Genomic DNA, 22,451 nt, shown 5'->3' on the forward strand with positions numbered 1-22,451 from the left:
GGGAGTGGTTGCTGAAAGCAGAAAGCAAAGGACTAAGCCTTATGAGGAACGGTTGAAGGAGCTGGGTATGTTTAGCCTAGAAAAGAGGAGACTGAGAGGAGATATGAGAGCTATCATCAAATATCTCAAGGTTGTCACATGAAAGAGGGGACAAGCTTGTTTTCTCCTGCTCTGGAGGGTAGGACTCGAACCACTGGCTTCAAGTTGCAAGAAAGGAGATACCGACTAAACTTCAAGAAGAACTTTCTGACAATAAGAGCTGTTTGACAGTGGAATGGGCTCACTCAGAAGGTTTTTAAGCAGAGGTTGGGTGGCCATCTGTCATGGATGCTTTAGCTGAGATTTCTGCATTGCAGGGGGCTGGACTAGATAACCCTTAGGGTCCCTTCCAACTCTACAATGCATTCAACAACTATGTGACTTTTAGTAGACACCTGAAGGCAGCCCTGCTTAGGGAAGTTTTTAATGTTTGATGTTTTATCTATTATTATTATTATTATTATTATTATTATTATTATTATTATTATTATTATTATTATCTGTTGGGAGCCTCCCAGAGTGGCTGGGGAAACCCAGCCAGATGGGTGGGGTATAAATAATAAAGTATTGTTATTATTCTATGATGGGTCATATCCAATGATGGCTTTGCCTTTATTGCACTCAGTTTCTCCCATAACCACATAGACCCTTCATCTCACCTGAAAGGCTGCGGGAACTCCCTAGATAGAGGACAAAGGGCAGTGGTTGGAGAGAGGGATTAGGGAAAACCAGGCCCCCAGACTTTGTCTCTCCAGATCACCCTCTCCTGAGGCTGAGGGAAAGTGCTTTCTGCTAAGGCTAAGGCACCATGGATACAGCAACCCAACGGGCAAAACGAAAGCACCTTGCAAAGAGCTTGGGCTCTTTGGAATGCTTAACTTTGTCAACTTTGAACTGTTAATGCTCATCCTTGCTGTATCTCAAAATGATACTCTGCTCCCATTCAGAAGCAGGTTGTCAAAGCATGACAAGCTGTTGATCAAGGAAAACAAGCCTGAAGCTTCACGCTTCCTTTAGATGCTGGCCGGTGTTGCATGTACGGACCGATATTCACCTGGTTAAAACTGAAGGTTTGAATCAGGATTTTTGGCACATTCCAGCCAAAGCAAAAGCAGCCTCAGGAAAGGCTGATCTGGAGTGTATCTTTAACCCTTCCCCTTCCTCAAGTTTCTCCCATCTAAAGCATCTCCGCTCGGCTTTTGCTACATGTCTCTGCACGTAACATATAAATGCTTAGAGGAGGACTTTAGGTAAGCCCTTTTAAATTCCATTTAGATCAACAGGAAAGTTCTGCTTTTCATTAAGGATCAAATTAAACATTGCATGAATCCTGCTTTTTAAAAAGGGGTGCTTAATACTGCTATGTTTATTTTCAAGGAAGAGTTTTTGGATTTGATACCCCACCTTTCACTCCCCTTCAGGAGTCTCAAAGCAGCTAACATTCTCCTTTCCCTTCTTCCCCCACAACAAACACTCTATGAGGTGAGTGGGGCTGAGAGACTTCAAAGAAGTGTGACCGGCCCAAGGTCACCCAGCAGCTGCATGTGGAGGAGCGGAGACTCGAACCCGGTTCACCAGATTACGAGCCTACAGCTCTTAATGTAACTGTGGGTCCCAATCCAGCATGCCCCCTGTTCTGGATAGGTTACCTGTTTAATATCTCCCGTCCCCCCCATTGCTGTTCATTCCTGCACATTTGCAGCCAGAATTGTCCGTAGGAAACCTGAGTGAGATCGGTGCTGGATCAGGTCCCCACGGCTATTATTCCTTTAAAAGAAAAGTTCCAGTTACAGATAGGTAGCCGTGTTGGTCTGCCATAGTCAAAATAAAAAAGTTCCTTCCAGTAGCACCTTAAAGACCAACTAAGTTAGTTCTTGGTATGAGCTTTCGTGTGCATGCAGAAGTGTGCATGCACACGAAAGCTCATACCAAGAACTAACTTAGTTGGTCTTTAAGGTGCTACTGGAAGGAACTTTTTTATTTTAAATAAAATTGTCATGCTTTAAAAAATATATTTGCGAATGGGTCCCCCATTGAACATGATGGGACATCTTCTGTGTAAGCATACATAGGGACCAGGTTGTATGCCTGCCCCATTGAAATTAGCAGACCTCTTTAAATGTTTCTTTTTAGTGAGGTCATGCCTAGCATTAATTGGATTGCAAACTGCCTTGGCTTGCTGGAAGGGTGACGTTACACAATTTGCCCCACCTCGAAACAAAAAAGCAAAAAATAACCGCCACCCACGCCCACACAGAAAAACCCCTTGGCTTCTTGTAGAATCATTTCCTCTATTTTTGTTTGCTTTGAATCATTCTCCACTTTGCACATCTCCCCCTTCCACCTTCTCTCCATCTGACATATCATGCGGACAGAGCTTGAATGAGTAACCTTTGCAAAGTTGCATCACTTGTGTGGAGGAAACAGCCATCTTATTTTCTGTCTCTTGCTGACCCCCCTGGCCTTTGTTAACAATGTAAAATACGTTTCCTTCCTGTTCACAAAGGATTAGATCAGTAATGGGTAAAACAATACGTGCACAGACAATACAGAAAACACTCCATCGCTTCACATTTGACCTAGAAGTCTGTTTTAGAGTTTTGCCAGTCTTCCGTCTTTTAGGATATCAAGAGGGATTCAAGCACTTACCGGATATTTAGGTTTGCACAATTAAAATGTATTGTCTCTTATTTTGAAATTATTAAAACTGTTAGTTGCTTTTTCTTGCCCAGGGCAACCCAAAGTGTCTTACAAGCAAATGACATTTTGCAGGCTTGGATTAAAGGTGCATATTGGGGACTGATCAGGTTGAATGCTATAACAACGCATTATCATTGTGTGCACAATAGTTTCCAAAGTACAGTGGTACCTCGGAAATCGAACGGAATCTGTTCCAGAAGTCCATTCGACTTCCAAAACGTTCGGAAACCAAGGCACAGCTACCAATTGGCTGCAGGAAGCTCCTGCAGCCAATTGGAAGCCACGGAAGTCCCACTGGACGTTTGAGTTCCAAAGAACGTTTGCAAACTGGAACACTCACTCACAGGTCTGCGGTGTTTGGGAGCCAAAACGTTCAACTCGCAAGGTGTTCGGGATCCAAGGTACGACTGTATAGGAGGATAGATCCCTGCCAGGAGGAGGTATCAATGCAAAACTCCATATAGAAAAGAACCATGAAACCAGGTTCCAACATTAAGGCAAGCCAGACTTTTGCTTGTTCCTGGCAGCAATTCAGCAGGAGGAGTGGAGTGGGAACTTTTCAGCAGTGTGTACTAGTATGCTGCACATTCACATTAAGCCATCACCTGTTTTTAGCTATGGTTTAAAAAAGGGGTCAGGGATGCAGGTGGCGCTGTGGTCTAAACCACAGAGCCTAGGGCTTGCCGATCAGAAGGTCAGTGGTTTGAATCCCCGCGATGGGTTAAGCTCCCGTTGCTCGGTTCCTGCTCCTGCCAACCTAGCAGTTCGAAAGCACGTCAAGTGCAAGTAGATAAATAGGTACCGCTCCGGTGGGAAGGTAAATGGCGTTTCCATGCGCTGCTCTGGTTCGCCAGAAGTGGCTTAGTCATGCTGGCCACATGATTCGGAAGCTGTCTGCGGACAAACGCCGGCTCCCTCGGCCTATAGAGCGAGATGAGTGCCGCAACCTCAGAGTCGTCCGCTACTGGACCTAATGGTCAGGGGTACCTTTATTTTTTAAAGCAGGGGTCAGCAAACTTTTTCTGCAGGGGGCTGGTCTACTGTCCCTCAGACCTTGGGGGGGGGGGCGGACTGTATTTTGGAAAAAAAATCCCCCCCACGACTCTCCCCTCCCTTCTCCACAGCACTGGACGAGCCCCAGTGGCTGCATACCTGTGCCTTGCGAGTGGCAGGGGCTGGCAGCGGCAGTGGTAGCAGAGGGACGATGAGCGGCAAGAAAGGGCTGGCTCTGGACAGGGGCTGCTTAAAATGGCGTTCAGCCAACCGCAGCTCAAGAAAGCCCAGCCCCCTTCCTCCTCTAGGCAGGGCGGGGAGAAGCCAGAAGGAGGGAGGGAGGAGGTGCCACTGCGGTGTGTGTGAGGGGAGGGAAATGGCGCAGCCCGAACGATCAGAATCCCCATGCCGATCCACGTGACGATTCCTGGACCGTCCGCGGGCAAGATACAGAAGGCAGTTGGGCCAGATCCGGCCCCCGAGCCTTAGTTTGCCTACCATGGTTTAAAGTAAGATGGGAAGTAGACCACTCTTAGGCTTCATTCAAGCAAAGAATTGGGACCACTGCTTGGGAGATTGCTCATATCCCCACTACAAAATGAGGGATGCAAAAAAAAATTTTTTTTAAAGAAGCATAAAGTATACAATCCCACTTCCCACCTCAAGACACAACAATCAGAAGCCCTATTAAAGGTAAAGGGACCCCTGACCGTTAGGTCCAGTCGCGGACGACTTTGGGGTTGCGGCGCTCATCTCGCTTTACTGACTGAGGGAGCCGGAGTACAGCTTCCAGGTCATGTGGCCAGCATGACGAAGCCGCTTCTGGTGAACCAGAGCAGCGCACGGAAATGCTATTTACCTTCCTGCTGGAGCGGTAGCTATTTATCTACTTGCACTTTGACGTGCTTTCGAACTGGTAGGTTGGCAGGAGCAGGGACCAAGCAACAGGAGCTTAACCCATCACGGGGATTCGAACCACCGACCTTCTGATCGGCAAGCCCTAGGCTCTGTGGTTTAGACCACAGCGCCACCGGCGTCCTATTACCTCCCTGCTATTTCGGGTCCTCCTCCTGTTTGTCTCACTCAAACATTTCCCCCGATTGCCGTGGTGACTTGCTGAAACTTAAATCCTCTTCTGATTAGTGCAAATAATATATCCGCTCATGTACAGTGCAAATCTACACTTGTAGAAGAAGAAAAAAATGGGGGGAAATCCCAAAATAACCTAAAGAAGGATTTAGTGGGTGGGTGGAATGGGCAATATTTTCATTCCAGCCTTGTATGAACAAATGTGACCCTTTTCCCAGAGAGGAATTTGAAGAATTTATCTGGTTTCCTGAAGGCCAAGTGATTGCTCTGTCTTCATAGCTCCAGTTGCCATTGAGACAAAGTGAAATTGTACCTTGGCATACCAGAGGACTCAATGTAAATGCATGGGATTGACTTGCAAACTCCACCCAAACAGCCCCAAAACTTCATCCTGGCATGTAGTGTGGGGTTGCATCGTTTATGCTGTGGGTAAAGGATTTATTTATCTATAAAAAGCATTTATATACTGCCATCTCGTAAAACGTCAGGGTGTTGCACAGCTATACGCAGACAATAAAACATGAAAAACCATTGGGGGGAAAAGGAGTACTCATAAAATGCCTGGCTTCTCAAAAACATGGTAAACAGCCATGAAGGACTCAAGAGAAGCCTGAAAGCCAAGAGTGAGGGTGCCTGTCAAATCTCTGGTGAAAGCGTTTTCCATAGCATGGGATAAACATTAAATGCTCAACTTCTGTTTGTTAAGGAGACAAGTCAGGAGATGAGGAAGGATTTTGTTAGCTTATTTATGTTGCTTTCTGTTATGTTGCATGGGTGTATATTCTGTATTTATTGACATGCGTAATTGTTCTTCATTTGTGTGTTGGGGTGGAATTGTTATATTTGTTGCTGTTCATATGATATGTTATGAGCGGCCTACAAATAAACATACAGTGGTACCTTGCTTCTTATTTCTTCTTTTTTGTACCATGGTTCTTGAACGTAATCCGTAATTCCGGCGCCCCATAACCAATAGCCTACAGCCGCATCAGACGTTCGGCTTCTGAAAAACGTTCGAAAACCGGAACACCTATTTCTGGGTTTTGGGCGTTGGGGAGCCGAAATGTTTGAGTACCAAGGCGTTTGAGAACCACTGTATATTGATGCTGGCTTTTTTAAAAGAATGGAATAAAAATCAAAGGGATGGTTTGCAAAACGAGACGTGAGACCCAATTAAAGCCACTGGGCTCTTTGCCATTTATTGCTGCTTATCAAGGCTGCGGAGGAGAGTATCTGACCTGCCCAAAAATCTACAGGAATGTGTGGAGAAACCTGTCCCAGGGACCCTCAATTTCTCTTTTCAAAACCATGGCTTTCCCCCTCCCAAAGAATCCTGTGAACTGTAGTTTGTTACGGGTGCTGTGAAGTTGTTAGGAGGCCCCTATTCCCCTCACAGAGCTACAATTCCTAGAGTTCCCTGGTAAGAGGGATTGGTTGTTAAACCACTCTGGAAATTGCATAGCTCTCTGAGGGGAATAGGGGTCTTCTAAGACGTCTTAGCATCCTTCAACTACCGTTGCCAGGATCCTTTTGGGGAAGCCATGGCTGTTTAAAGTGGTATGATACTGCTTTAGAAGCATAGTGCAGATGGGGCCCAAGTTTAACCCCTTATGTGACACAGACCCAGTAATAATAATAATAATTTATTACTTCTACCCTGCCCATCTGGCTGGGTTTCCCCAGCCACTCTGTTGCCATTGCTAAGTGCCTGGAATGGGAATAAAAAAAAAATACTTCCAAAATGCACGCTGCCACTCTAAATGGTTGTGTCCCCCGCACCCCGGCCTTGAACACAGCTAAAGCCATAGCTAAATTAATAGATTTGATTGTGAATTTAGGGAAAATGGCCAGCCAACACTAGCAGTTTAGCTCCTGGACAGAAGAGAGTGCCGGAACCTAGGTCATGTGGGCAAAGTCTTCCTTACTATGGCAACACACTGAAAATAGGGATATCTTATTCAACAACAACAACAATAATAATACTGAACTCCTGGCCTACCTGGTGGCAAGTTCCCAGTCCAAGGTCAACCCACATGTCCAAAGTCCAAACTGAAGCACAGTCCTGCAAAAATCCTGGAGCAGTCAAGCCAGTGCCAGATTACCAACTAGGCAGCAGCCTACAGGCCCCACGCCTTTTAGGAGTCCTGCAACAAAAGATCAAAATAACATTGATTTGACCTGGAAAGCAAATTACAAACAAACTTTCTTAGTTCAATGGGGTGGGGCTGAGATTCTGACCGCTTAGGGGCCTCCACAGGGTTTAATCCGGCACTGATCCAAGCTGAGGTCTAACACCAACATGGGTGTTAGAGCAGACACAGCACCTCAGCTCTGCTTCCCTTTTACACTTTGCTTGCTGATTGCAGCATCTGGACTTGATGAGGCCTGTGACCCTCACCTGTCCCAAACCTAATCCAGCAGAGGAATCACACACCTCCCAGATCTAGCGAGCCTCACCTGGTCAGCTAGGAAGCTGGGCTTAGCTGTGTGATAAGAATTTTGAAGTCTTAGATATATGGTAATGTTCATAAGTGTACCAACCAAGCACATACATAGATCAGCACAGGAAGACCGACCTGGAACCATTTTTGATTCCCAAACTGTCCCAAACTGAGCAAATGTTTTCTCTGCAAGGTCAAAGTGGGAAACCTCCCCATTGTCTCTTTCCTCACAAATCCTGTCTTAAGGGCACATTTAAGAAATGAATAGGGTGTGAGCCTGTGACCTGGCCCAAGAACTAAGTATTTATCGTTACAAAAGATTGGCCAGGCTACCCAGGCAATCCAATCAAGTAACCATTCAAATTTCTGCTTTAGACCGCCTTTTCTGTGATGTAGGTATGATGTATATGAGGGGTGGTCTTAGGTTACACCCCTTCTGTGATGTATGTATGATGTTTCTGGGGGTGGTCTTGATCTAGTAAGGTAAAGGTACCCCTGCCCGTACGGGTCAGTCTTGACAGACTCTAGGGTTGTGCGCTCATCTCACTCTAGAGGCCGGGAGCCAGCGCTGTCCTCAGACACTTCCGGGTCACGTGGCTAGCGTAACAAAGCTGCTCTGGCAAGCCAGCGCAGCACACACGGAAACGCCGTTTACCTTCCCGCTAGTAAGCGGTCCCTATTTATCTACTTGCACCCGGGGGTGCTTTCGAACTGCTAGGTTGGCAGGCGATGGGACCGAGCAGCGGGAGCGCACCCCGCCACGGGGATTCGAACCGCCGACCATGCGATCAGCAAGTCCTAGGCGCTGAGGTTTTACCCACAGCGCCACCTGCGTCCCATAGGTCTTGATCTACAGGGTGGCAATTTCAAAAGTATGCATAAGGCCTTGCGCGCCATTTTTCTGGGTTCCTCCTCTCTTCTGCGGGTGAGGGAAGCACCCTGTCGCAACAGATCAATAAACATCAAGCTTACTAGCTGCTTTGCTTCTCAATATTCTCTGGTTGGCCTGTTATTTTCTCCTACCAATAGGGAACCTATGTAAGGACTCTATATGGGCTCTTGGGTACCCCATAAGGGAAAAGGGCAATTTTTGTTTACAACAGCTGCCTCAGACTCCTGGACTGCCCCTCTCACTGCTCCCTATGCTTCAGAGCCCACTGTGTTTGTGGAGACAGGGGTCCCTCTGGCTCTGGTGATGGGTCCTGCTGCTCTGGTTCTTGTGAACTGACCCCCATTCCCTTGCCATTCTCCATCACCCAGTGAATACTTCCTTCCCTGTCCCCTGCTTGCCCCGGTGTGTCCCAGTCCCTGCGACAACCCTCACTGGGATCATTTTCCTCCTCTTCTTCCTCCCCATCGTCCTGCCAGTTCATGACAATAATGCGCTCCCAACCTATATAAAAACATAATAAAACAACAACAACAACAACAGCAACAACAACAACTTCATTATTTATACCCCGCCCATCTGGCTGGGTTTCGCCAGCCACTCTGGGCGGCTCCTAACAGAATTAATGATAATAATAATAATAATAATAATAATAATAATAATAATAATAATAATAAAGCGATAAAACATCAGATATTAAAAGCTTCCCTAAACACGGCTGCCTTCAGATCATAGCAGTCAACTTTTCCCTTTCTTAAGGGAAATTCCCTTATTCCAAATAGGATTCCTCGCAAGAAAAGGGAAAAGTTGACAGACAGCTATGCTTCAGATGTCTTCTAAAAGTCAGGTAGTTGTTTATTTCCTTGATATCTGATGGGAGGGCGTTCCACAGGGCAGGCGCCACCACCAAGAAGGCCCCCTGCTTGGTTCCCTGTCACCGCACAACTCACAGGGAGGAAACTGCCAAAAGGCCCTCAGCGCTAGATCTCAGTGAACAATGGAGGTGGAGGCGCACCTTCAGGTATACCTGGCCAAGGCCTTTTAGGGCTTTAAAGGTTAGTACCAACACTTTGAATTGTGCTCAGAAACGTACTAGGAGTCAATGTAGGTCTTTCAGGACCGGTGTTATGTGGTCTTGGCCACTCCCAGTCACCAGTTTAGCCGCCACATTCTGGATTAATTGTAGTTTCTGGGTCACCTTCAAAAAATACCCTTCCATACCTTCCAACATTTCACCAATAAAAATAGGGACCCCCTAAGGAAAAGTGGGACATTCTGGGATCAAATTAGAAACCAGGATGGCTTCTGTAAATCCGGGACTGTCCTTGGAAAAGGGTCTGTGGTGAGGTGTATCCACTGCTTAAGCCTCTACAATAGCAATTATTTCTAAATTGAAAGCTATGCATATAAAGCAGCACATGTGGATGTTATGCAAATATCTATCCTCTTTTTTATGATACATTCTCTCTCTCCCCCCCCCATCCGTTTCTCTCTCTTTCTCCAGTGCATTAAGTGGCCACCTTAGACACTGACCAGATTACTATAGAAACTGTGCCAATTCTCTCACTCATTAAACAGCTTTAAGGCCTTGTTCCCATGGCTCCAGTCACTGGGTGGATTACTCCTTGAGCAATTTCTAGACCAATTTTCACCTGTTTATTTGGGCATAAAAGGATTCTCTGCCACACTCCTCTGATTGCAAAGTAAACTCATTTGCAGCTGCAGCTCTGTCAATCTGTGCAGGCAGATTGCAATTTGGAGTTCAAATGAGGTAGAACCAGGGGAGTCTCAAACATTCATAAGAATAAATTAAACTCCAAGCACTTGTCCAAACAACTGCTGTTTAATTTGGAATCATCATATTGAGAATTATTTTCATATGAGCCACATAAAAAGTCTACCTTGGAACAAGGCTTTTTTCATGCCTCAATTCTTAATTGTAGATGAGGAAAATTACATTTTTTTGCTTCTTGGAAGGGTAAGGTTCATTGCAAAATGTTCTCAATGACAATGCTCCCAACAATGTTCTTTAAAGAAAAAAGAACTGTGATTTTGCCTATTCCACATAAAAGGGCTATATTTAGACGTTATCCATTATAATCTGCTAGTTTTCTCCAGGGTTGAATCACACCCGAAGTGCAAAATAAAAGAGCCAGTGTTGTGTAATGATTAGAGTATTGGATTATGACCTTGGGAAGCAAGGATTCAGACCCCAGCTCAGACATGAAGCTATCTTGAGCCAATCACCATCACTCAGCCTAACCTAACCTCAAAGGGTTATTGAGAGGATAAAATGCAGACCTTCCAAGTGTCCCTATTTCCCAGGGACTGATACAGATTTATAGAAGCTGTCCGGGTTCTGATTTAATCCCGGAATGTCCTGCTTTTGCTCAGGATGTTCCTATTTTCATCAAAACAATGTTGGTGGTTATGGTAGGATGTCCCTACATTCATGGAATAAATGTTGGAGGGTGTGGAGTTATGCGACCCCTGAGCCAAGGAGATACATAGCTACACAACCTTTAGAAGACATCTGAAGGCATGTTCTACTATGTTTTTATATATGCTGGAAGCTGCCAAGAGTGGCTGGGGCAACCCAGTCATATGGACAGGGTATTATTGTTGTTGTTATGGAAAAGGATGTCCCTGTTTTCATTGGAGAAATGTTGAAGGGTATGAAAATGGGGAGGGTTAGAACCATGTATACCACCTCAAGCTCCTTGGAGGAAAAGGTAGTACAGTGGTACCTCGAGTTAAGTACTTAATTCGTTCCGGAGGTCTGTACTTAACCTGAAACTGTTCTTAACCTGAAGCACCACTTTAGCTAATGGGGCCTCCCGCTGCCGCCACGTCCGACTCTTCATGACCCCATGGACCAGCGCACGCCAGGCACTCCTGTCTTCCACTGCCTCCCGCAGTTTGGTCAAACTCATGCTGGTAGCTTCAAGAACACTGTCCAACCAATTCCCAACATCAGGGTCTTTTCCAGGGAGTCTTCTCTTCTCATGAGATGGCCAAAGTATTGAAGCCTCAGCTTCAGCATCTCTCCTTCCAGTGAGCACTCAGGGCTGATTTCCTTAAGAATGGATAGGTTTGATCTTCTTGCAGTCCATGGGACTCTCAAGAGTCTCCTCCAGCACCATCATTCAAAAGCATCAATTCTTCAGCGATCAGCCTTCTTTATGGTCCAGCTCTCACTTCCATACATCACTACTGGGAAAACTTTAACTATATGGACTTTTGTCGGCAAGGTGATGTCTCTGCTTTTTAAGATGCTGTCTAGGTTTGTCACTGCTTTCCTCCCAAGAAGCAGGCGTCTTTTAATTTCGTGACTGCTGTCCCCATCTGCAGTGATCATGGAGCCCAAGAAAGTAAAATCTCTCACTGCCTCCATTTCTTCCCCTTCTATTTGCCAGGAGGTGATGGGACCAGTGGCCATGATCTTAATTTTTTTGATGTTGAGCTTCATGACCACAAGATTACAGTCTATTAAAGCATAGGAAATTTCCTTGTATCAAGTCAGGCTAGAAGTTAATCTAACCAAATAATGCCTTTTCTGAATGCCTGCAGCTCTTCAGGGACTTTGGTAGAGGTCAAACATCTCCACCACCTCAGCCTTTTATTGGAGATACCAGAGATTCAACCTGCAGCTAAAGTAATGTGCTCTACCAGTGAGTTACAAGTCTTCCCTTTACAGTCTGCTTTGGACATAAAGCACAAGAAAAAGAAAAAAATGGAAATGGTTTGAGGAAGGCAATCAGCCTGAAAGCTCTTCAGCAAAAAGATAAGTTTAGCCAGCTACTACTAACAGAGCTTTGAGTGTTTTTAGTTTTTGTCTGTTTCAGTATGCTTCTTCTTATGTTAACAGTGACATCAGTAAAGTTTCTCCCATTTTCCATGTGTAGCTTTTGTATTTAGAGATTTAACATGGATGCTATAAGAAACACTGTTTAAAAAGGAGGAACACTGATAAATTGTTTGGTTTTGTATATATATAAATGGTCTTTATTTCATTTTTAGAACCTTCTTTATAATGAGTAACTTGTAAGTTTTTCACAAGTGGTGGTGGCATTGGTTTTAGATTGCCCCCAGAGAAGGAACTTCTCCATTTCTGAAACATGTGGGGCTTTCAATAACACAGGTACCTATTTCTCCCTTGCTTGTTGTTTCCTATCAGAGCTGCAATTTCTGAGGCTGTTCATTGCAACTAAAGGAGCAAATTCCAATGGTTTGAATTCAGCCAGTCTGACCACTAGCTCACCATGAGACTTTTGAATATCACAGTCATGGTTTTGAGCCCCACGTTGGGCAAAAGATGACCCTTTCAACTCCACAATTCCATGATTCTAATTCCTATAGACCAAAGAGGTGTGGAGGACTTCAGCCCAAATGATCTTTGAGTGGTCCACATGGGTAACAAGGACCAGCAGCGGTTGTGCAGTCTTATTTAGCTGAAAAACTGGGACCTTAGGCATGCAATCCATCATCACTCTCACTGTTTACCCAGTTGTATAAACTGTGGATGGTAGCATTCCTAGCAGGGAAACCGTGTATTGAACGCTAAGCAACAAGATGCTTCAGCTTTTGAGACTTGCTCTGTATCATCTTTCTGCTTCTCCATGGGCTCGTTCCAACTTTCCGCCAACAATAGCAGCTGGATCAATTGGGCTCTCACTTAACAGCCCTATCACTTCATTAGGGCAGATCTTTTTCCTCCACCAATCCCATTCTGTGCTTGCTGAACTTGACATCTGTGGCATTCAGGGAAATGCCAATTATTAGAATAGATCTGAGGGAGTGGAGAATTAAGCTAAACATTTCCCAGAATTACGTTGTTTTGGAAAAGTAAATAACATACTGCCATGATTTCTGTGTTGCAACAGTCCTTGGCTGAAAGGGCTGTCAGGCAACATTGTCATCCTGTTGTTAATTCAACTTTACCTAGTCGGCATGGACTTGAGAGACATTGTTAATACATTGGGGGCTTGGGAAGATTTTTGCTGATCAGTTGTTGATACCACGCCTCCCACGCAAAGGATATTTTTAGAGCTAACGTTTTCCTTGATATTTTCACACAACCCCCATAGGTCTCCACACACAAAAAGCACAATCCCCCAGAAAATTAGTTATTTAAATGGAGCATGGACAAAATTTCCTGGTAGATTCTGCTAATTATTTTTGTAGAAAGTTTTGAACCCTTTGCTGAAGACCAGTGATGCCCTTTCAGGCCACTGTAACATTTTTGGATGCGTTGTTCCCTCTACTTCTGATGTTCAAGATTTGGGTGTTGTTGCTTACGTGGTCAGAATGGTATCACCCATGGACCAAGAGCAATAGGCTCGGGAGAATCCCTAAAACTGTTTTTTTTAAAAATCAGTGGGAACTTTAGAAACAGCTCAAGTGATAACTGAACATGCTCAAATGGCCATAGAATACTGAAAGGAGGACAAGGGACAGACTGATTTCAGGAGTGGCTGAAATCCTGAACACTCCACACTGCAGAAATTTGTTGCAGGACCCACTTGTAAAATATAATTTCTATTGACGGCCACTTGTCTTTCCTTAACCACAAGCTAACATGTCTTTGTCACTCACCTGGTACATTATCGCTAATACTAGTCATTGGGGCTTTAAAAAAAAAAAGTTGAACAAATTTATTTTTATTTCTTAAGCTACTATAGTAGGAAGTAGACACTGAAGTTTCTGGATTTTTAAAAAATAAAATCAGTTTTAAAAAATACTTTACATTTTGAGATCTGACAGATTTTCCCACCCCATCTTGGAAGAGTGAATAAATGGGCAAATCAGGTTTAACAACAGCCCTTCAAGGGATGGAGCATGAGACTCTTAATCTCAGGGTTATGGGTTTGAGTCCCATGTTGGGTGAAAGATTCTTGCAATGCAGGAGTTTGGACTGGATTATCTTTGCAATTCCTTCCAACTCTACAACACTGGGCTTCTGTGATCTCCTTAATTTAAAACTGAATGCAGTAGTCGTACCTTGGAAGTCGAACAGAATCCGTTCCAGAAGGCCGTTTGACTTCTAAAATGTTTGGAAACCAAACTGCGGCTTCTGATTGGCTGCAGGAAGCTCCTGCAGCCAATCGGAAGCCCCGTTGGATGTTTGGCTTCCAAAAATAGTTTGCAAACCGGAACAGTCACTTCTGGGTTTGCTGCATTTGGAAGCCAAAATGTTAGAGAACTAAGCTGTTTGAAAACCAAGGTACAGTGGGGCACCACAAGACGAATGCCTCGCAAGACGGAAAACCCGCTAGACGAAAGGGTTTTCCGTTTTTGAGCTGCTTCGCAAGACGAGTTTCCCTATGGGCTTGCTTCGCAAGACGAAAACGTCTTGCGAGTGTTCCGATTCCCCCCCGCTTCCTCCCCCCTTTTTCTAAGCCGCTAAGCCGCTAATAGCCTTTAATAGCCTTTAATAGCCGCTAATCCGCTAAACCGCTAATAGCGCTAATCCGCTAATAGGGTTGCTTCGCAAGACGAAAAAACCGCTAGACGAAGAGACTCGCGGAACGGATTATTTTTGTCTTGCGAGGCACCACTGTACGACTGTACTCACTTATGTCCCAGAAAGTGCACTTAAAATTGCAGCCGTAGTATTCTGTAGCACTTTTCCTGATTGTTCAGAGCATTATTTACCAAAATCGTATCAGATGTGTTCACACCCTAGTAAGGCCATCCAGTATGTTGGCTGTTGCTGTGTAGGCGGAAATGGTGATTGCCTGTCTCTCCAATCATTCTACTAACCATTACATTTGACCATCTTACCTTGTACGTATCGCATTATTGTCTTTTCACACATGGTCCTCTCTTTAGGATACTGGTGGTAGCTGCTCGAGAAGCGAGGAGTACACCCAGTCATTGCCAAGCCAGCTTTTGCTCCTTTTTGGGCACCCTTGAAGAAGAAGAGTTTGGATTTGATATCCCGCCTTTCTCTCCCTTTAAGGAGTCTCAAAGCGGCTAACATTCTCCTTTCCCTTCCTCCCCCACAACAAACACTCTGTGAGGTGAGTGGGGCTGAGAGACTTCAAAGAAATGTGACTGACCCAAGGTCACCCAGCAGCTGCATGTGGAGGAGCGGAGACATGAACCCGGTTCCCCAGATTACGAGACTACCGCTCTTAACCACTACACCACACTGGCTCCCTTGCTTCTGCCTGCATCCTACAAGAACATAAGAACAGCCTACTGCAGCCTTTCTCAACCTGTGGGTCCCCAGATGTTGTTGAACTACAACTCCCATCACCCCTAGCTAGCAAGGCCAGAGCTGTATGGGAGTTGTAGTCCAGCAAAATCTGGGGACCCACAGGTTGTGAACCACTGGCCTACTGGATCAGGCCAGTGGCCCATCTAGTCTAGCTTCCTGTTCTCACAGTGGCCAATCAGATGCTTCTGGGAAACTCTTTGAGTAGCCAGGTATACTAGGAGGCTTCTATCTATATGGACCCTGGGTTGGTCTAGGAATGTTGGCGTAATGTTTAACTGGCCAATGATAATTCCTCTTTCCAGAGAGCTTGGTTTATCTTCCATGAATTTCATAGAATCATAGAATCATAGAGTTGGAAGAGACCACAAGGGCCATCGAGTCCAACCCCCTGCCAAGCAGGAAACACCATCAGAGCACTCCTGACATATGGTTGTCAAGCCTCTGCTTAAAGACCTCCAAAGTAGGAGACTCCACCACACTCCTTGGCAGCAAATTCCACTGTCAAACAGCTCTTACTGTCAGGAAGTTCTTCCTAATGTTTAGGTGGAATCTTCTTTCTTGTCGTTTGGATCCATTGCTCCGTGTCCACTTCTCTGGAGCAGCAGAAAACAACCTTTCTCCCTCCTCTATGTGACATCCTTTTATATATTTGAACATGGCTATCCTATCACCCCTTAACCTCCTCTTCTCCAGGCTAAACATGCCCAGCTCCCTTAGCCGTTCCTCATAAGGCATCGTTTCCAGGCCTTTGACCATTTTGGTTGCCCTCCTCTGGACACATTCCAGTTTGTCAGTGTCCTTCTTGAATTGTGGTGCCCAGAACTGGACACAGTACTCCAGGTGAGGTCTGACCAGAGCAGAATACAGTGGCACTATTACTTCCCTTCATCTAGATGCTATACTCCTATTGATGCAGCCCAGAATTGCATTGGCTTTTTTAGCTGCCGCGTCACACTGTTGGCTCATTTGGAGCATGAAGTCCAGGATGTTGAGCCCCTCCCCCCAACCCCTCTTCCTTGTCCGTGCTGCAAACAACAGAAATGCATGAAGGCAAAATTTGTGAACTTTCATCCCTCTCTAATCAAGCGTGCTGCTTACGAGGCAAGTCCAAGCCCCAGAACAATACAGCGTGAGAGAAATTCTGGAACTTTCAGCAAAGCACTGCCAAAGTGCTAACTGACACCCCTTTCCAGTTTATTTCGATTACTGAAAAAGGTTTTGCAAAAAGGAAAAAAAAAGGACTGGGTTTAGGGAAACGTCCTACAGTGGAAAGCAAACTCTTATTTGGCCCCGACAACCATTTCCAACATTTCTCCTTTTGTGGAGAAATGGCAGAGGAGGACGTTTCCCAAGGGAATTCGTTTTTACAAGGCTATTTGCTACGGTTGCTAAAAAGAAATTAACTTTTCAAATAGCTTGTGTGTTGTTGTTTTCACTCCAAGTCGAGGACAGAGAAAGCAAAGCATGTTGTCTAGTGTTCCCCTCCCCTCCCCTGGAATGGTGAACAAAATATTAGGTTACGCACAAGGGGAAGTATTTTCTGATGGGGGAAAACTGGTTGTGTGAATAGAGGCCTAAACAACTGTGCACATGGATAAGCTCAGGGGGGAGGGAGTTATTGTAACAATGTGATACAGTGGTGCCTCGCAAGACGAAAAGAATCCATTCTGTGATTCTCGTCTAGCGGTTTTTTCGTCTTGCGAAGCAAGCCCATTGGCGGATTAGCGCTATTAGCGGCTTTTAGTGGCTTATCTGCTGATCGGATCAGCTGATAAGCGGCTTAGCGGCTTAGAAAAAGGGGGGAAGGAAAAAAAAACAGCAGGAACTCGCAAGACATTGTCGTCTTGCGAAGCAAGCCCATAGGAAATTCGTTTTGCGAAGCACCTCCAAAACGGAAAACTCTTTCGTCTAGCGAGTTTTCCGTCTTGCGAGGCATTCGTCTTGCGGGGCACCACTGTATTGTTATTTTAGCTAGCACTATTAAGAATTTATGGCTTCTGAAGCATAGGAATTATCTTTTTAGGCCAGATCGAAATTCAATTCTCATTCTAAGGACCAGTAACAAATCTGCAGGGTGAAAAAGTCGTCACATATATAGCAGTCAATATCAACCAATGTTGTTGACGATTCTTTCTCCATTCTTTCCATAGCACAAAGAGCAAATCCTTTCCCCATCTCCAATAAAATAACCCCCAACATGTATCAAGGGAAATAAGAATGGGGTTTATAATTAACTTTCAGGAATTCTGGCACTTTATTCATACTGCATGTTTTAATATTTATTTCTATTGTTTTTATACTGTAACCTGCAATGAGCCTTTGCAATGGGGGATATAAAACACTTAAAAATGATCCTCTAATTTACTTCTAAACAGAGCCTTGTTTCATTTCTCTCTCTATAATTCTGATTGCACACTTGATTCAACACTTGGATGGCTGACAGCTTAAGATCCCTTTTTCTTCCCCACCCGAACAGTGAAGACATTTTATTAAATCACCACCGTTCTAGAGTGTATATGAGTCAAAAGGTTAAGATTGGCTTATTATTTTATAACAATTACGCTTGATAGCTAATGGAGTTTCTGTATGCAAATGCATACAGTGAAAAAACACATTATTTAAATTCCAGCTAAAATTAGGGTGGCAAATCATGCATCGTCAAAAAAGAAGGCTAAAGGGGGAGATTTGCATAACATCTGCATATGCTGACTGGTATGGATATAGATTTAGAATTATGAAACTGTAAACAGAGCTCACCAAAAGTGAGGAAGACTGCAGCTGGCTCATTCTGTTGTCCAGCTGGAAACTGGTCTCTCCTGCCTTTCGTTCTTATGGTTCCTTATCTTTAAGCCAGGCAGAAAGGCTGAACATGTCCTCTGACATAGAATATATGGATGGCCACACTAGATGAAACAAGGTATACATTGCTTAACAGGCACAACCTATGCTTATGGTCACCTTTTCAATATTGACTCAGCTTTGACACCAGAGACTTTTGGATCAGATTTTTGAATGCCCAAGTCGACAGGATTACTATATTTTTTGCTCTATGGCGCACCCAATCATAAGATGCACCCAGTTTTTAGAGGAAAACAAGAAAAAATATATTCTGAATCTGAGGCCCCTCTCCTCCTTGCGCTATGCATTCAAGCGCTCCTGAGCCTTGCCTAGGGGCTGCCGCTGCTGCTTCCAGCATGTCAAGGGGCAAACGAGGAATAGAGCCAGGCACCGGCTTAGGGGGCAGCCTGGCTCTCAGGAAGCCTCAAGAGAAGCCCGAGGCAGCTGGGATAAAAGAAGAAGAAAAGGGAGGAGGAGGGAGAATCAGGTTAAGGAGCCCTGGTCCATCCGCCTGTTTGGGGAAGCTGCATCTGTTGGCCGCCTAGCAGGGTTGTCCCTGCAGGGGGGATCAAAGGAGGCAGGTGAGACGAAGCGACACTCTTCAGCGAAGCGGGAGGAGGAAAGGAAGGGAGCCCTTACGCAGCCCCTTCCTTTCCTCCTCCCACTTTGCTGAGGCGCAAGAGCAGAGCAAGAGGGAGAGCTGCGCGGCACCTCTTGGTCTGCTGGCTTCCCAGCGAAGCAGGATGAGGGCTCTGTAAGGGCTCCCTTCCGTCCCTCCTCCTGCTTCGCTGGGAAGCCAGCACAACAAGAGGCGCTGCGCAGCTCTCCCTCTTGCTCTGCTGGCTTCAGCGATAGCTGCACAGCCTGCACTCTCTCTATAAGACGCACACACATTTCCCCTTACTTTTTAGGAGGAAAAAAGTGCGTCTTATGGAGCGAAAAATGCGGTAAGCCAATCTTCATTAAAAGGAAAATGTCAATAAACCAAAGATAATTCTTTGAGAGCCATGCTCAAGATGGAATTGGACCAGAGATTTTGAAGGCTGAGCTAACTCCTAACAATAATACAAAATGCAAAAAGGTTATTTACACATGCTCAGTTCGGTAAATATATCGAAGTTTGTGGCACGGCAACAGCCAGGCAATGTTGGGTTACACACTAGTCTGTGTTTCCTGCAGCTTCTGAAATGCTGTTCAAGGTAGACAGCTGTTTAAATTCAGCCACTGTGAGAATCTGGTTTTGATAGCTCTAATTAGCCCCTACCCCCCGAAACAATATCTACTTGTAGTGTTTGCCCTTTAGAGTTCCATGGATTAAAGGCTTAGAAATATTGGCCATACATTATTGGGCTGATTTCCAAATTGTCAAGACAGAGAGCTGACTTGTGACTCGTGGTTTGCCAATAAGATTGTACACTAAGCTCTGTGAACTGAGATGGCAAAGAAGTGAAGCCAGGAAACCTGTTCCTTTTTGTTACAGAAATTTCCGGTGTCTAGAACAACCGACTTACTGTACTAAACCAAGTGGCTGACCTGGTTCAAGAGAACAGCTATACATGCTATGGAAGTACATCATAGACTCTCCATATCTGAAAGGCACCTCGTTTTTTATTTCCACTTTATAAAGTGCACAGACAAGATAACAACTTCCATTCTAGCCGAACATCTAAATCTGTGTGAGAATCAGAACTGAGCAAAAGACCAAAACTGGCATGTATGGATGTCCCTTGGCAAGACTGCAATACTTGGACGTGATCTATTACCAGCATGCAGCTTTGAAACATGGAGACAATAATTTAAACAGAGGAGTTGTGTGTGTTTTTTGCCTAGAATTAATTTTCATTAGCTTGTTTTGTGCTGGTGAACTCTGTGGGAATTGGTGGAAAATATAGCAAAGATGTACTCGAATAAAGTATAAAGTAGAAAACACATTTTATTATGAATGCTGAGACTGATTAACCAAACTGAATGGTTATCACTAGGATCAGTGAAAGGGATGATGGATTACAACAGTGTACATTACTTTCAGTAACAATACACTGAAAATATATTTCAGTATTATTATTATTAAAAGAACACCCCCTCCCAAAATATTTCTGCACAGGGAAACAAGAATAAGAAGGATGCATTTTACTGCATTACAGCTTATCCCTGCACCAGATACTCACAGCAACACTTTCACTTGTATGTAGCAACAGTGATAAAAATGAAAGCCAGCTTTTGTACATGATTTCCAGAGAAATATCTGCAGAAGTGCTCATGTTCATTGATTATATACAAGTTAGCTTTTGCTTCTTTATCACTCAGCGCTTTAATTTTTCTGCCCTCTGCAGCATCTTGGTTGGAGAATATGGTTGAGTTTCTTTTTCCCCACTTTAATGGAAAGTGATAAACAGGCAGTTTTAAGAAAATACAGCTACCAGCTATTCCTGGATAAGGAAGTTGACAAGCGCAGTTCTAGGAGACAATATGAACTTTTTAATGGTGCGTCCTTGGAGATATTCGGTCCCCAGCTTACTTTGAACAACCAGTTCACGAACTACTTCTGCGTCTCGGGATACTTGTTGAGGTACACCAACTTTTCCACAGGGCTTGTTGTTGATCTGGAAGGGGAAAAGGAGACAGAGATGAGAACTAAAAGGAGATGTCTACAAATGGGCCCTCAGGTTTCTTGTCCGTTTACCACTATCTGCTAGATAAATAATTCAGGTATTATTTAGAACTTTCAATCCAATCATTAGACTTCTGTTACCTTGTGTCAGCCTGCCTTTTTGTTACTGCATGTTATCACATGTATAAAGGTAAAGGGTAAAGGGACCCCTGACCATTAGGTCCAGTCGTGACCGATTCTGGGGTTGCGCGCTCATCTTGCTCTTTAGGCCGAGGAAGCTGGCGTTTGTCAGCAGACAGCTTCCAGGTCATGTGGCCAGCATGACTAAGCTGCTTCTGGCGAACCAGAGCAGCGCATGGAAACGCCATTTACCTTCCCGCCGGCGTGGTACCTATTTATCTACTTGCACTGGCGTGCTTTCAAAATGCTAGGTTGGCAGGAGCAGGGACCGAACAATGGGAGCTCACTCCGTCACGGGGATTCGAACCGCCGACCTTCTGATCAGCAAGTCGCATGTATAGCCCTGGGCTAATTTAGCCAATCCAGTTGGGTCTGGTTTTAAAAACAAGTAATGCGTAAAAGGTCAGAGAGGCTGCCGTATAGAATAAATGAATCATAGAACAGAATCACAGAGTTGGATGGCACCATGAGGGTCATCTAGTCCAACTCTCTGTAATACAGGAATCTTTTGCCCAATGTGGGGCTTAAACCCTGAGATTATATAGCTCTCCCGAATGAACTATATTAGTAGTAATGAGAAGCCAGCTTGGTTCACATGCCACATTAGAATAATTATGGCTTCATATGAATGAGTAGCATGCTAGTGCATGCAGATGAAATTATGTGGGCTACACTCCTCCCGCAGTTCTGCTGCAAAACAAACCATGGTTTGGGTTTGTTGTGTCATGAAAACCTAAGTTTGTGCCTTGTCTCTCTCCAGATAAACCACAAGCAGTAAACCTGCTTGTTTCCTGGAAGTCACAGGATTGGGGAGGAGTGGAGTGTCCACTACTTCGACAGTGTGCACTGTAACACTACCCATTTCAATTAAAGTTAACTAGAGTTTAACAATGATTCAATCTGATATAGGAATCAGATCACTAAGTAGACACTGGTTAGTTTTTAAACAAGAACAAACCCCAACTTTTCCTGTTGTACATTATCAATTTATTTTCCAGACAAGTTAAAAGTACCAGCTTCAATACAGACAGGGCCAACCTGAGTGAAGGCATTATAGGGAAACCAGAAAAGTTTTTACAAAGAAGATGTTACAGAAAAGTGAGAAGGTTGGACACGGGGAGATGAAATCTAAATGGCATAAAATCTGTGAACAAGAGTGCGCCCTAGAAGACAGGTTGCATCCAATTTTTCAATTCCAGGCTATTAAGGTGCCACCAAGGAAGCACCAGTTTTTAAAAAATGCAGTGCCAGATGCTATGCTGCTCTGTCCCATCTGGAGCAGCCGGGGAATTATGTGAGGCTGCTGTTTGTGGATTTTAGCTCTGCTTTTAACACTATCCTCCCCCATAGACTGGTGTCCAAGCTAGAGACGATTGGACTCCCCAACTCCACCTGTCTCTGGGTTTTGGATTTTTTGTCAGAACGTTCTCAGAGGGTTAGAGTAGGGTC

General features: G+C 44.6%; 1 protein-coding gene and 1 long non-coding RNA gene across 3 annotated transcripts in view; one reads left to right on the forward strand and one right to left on the reverse strand.

Annotated features, from left to right (window-relative positions):
- Positions 1-20,278, forward strand: part of LOC310690099 — a 66,874-nt gene extending 46,596 nt beyond the window's left edge. Inside the window, exon 2 of the long non-coding RNA XR_014517899.1 lies at positions 19,692-20,278. This is a non-coding gene — a long non-coding RNA (uncharacterized lncRNA). The remainder of the gene's footprint in view (positions 1-19,691) is intronic.
- Positions 20,127-22,451, reverse strand: part of LARS2 (leucyl-tRNA synthetase 2, mitochondrial) — a 70,745-nt gene continuing 68,420 nt past the window's right edge. For both annotated transcript variants that reach the window (XM_083467945.1, XM_083467944.1), the window contains exon 21: positions 20,127-20,814. In XM_083467945.1, coding sequence (XP_083324071.1) covers positions 20,635-20,814 — 180 coding nt within the window. In that variant the 3' untranslated portion in view covers positions 20,127-20,634. The remainder of the gene's footprint in view (positions 20,815-22,451) is intronic.

This window comes from Podarcis liolepis (assembly GCF_965112155.1).
Source record: "Podarcis liolepis genome assembly, chromosome: 12".
NCBI classification, from domain to species: domain Eukaryota; kingdom Metazoa; phylum Chordata; class Lepidosauria; order Squamata; family Lacertidae; genus Podarcis; species Podarcis liolepis.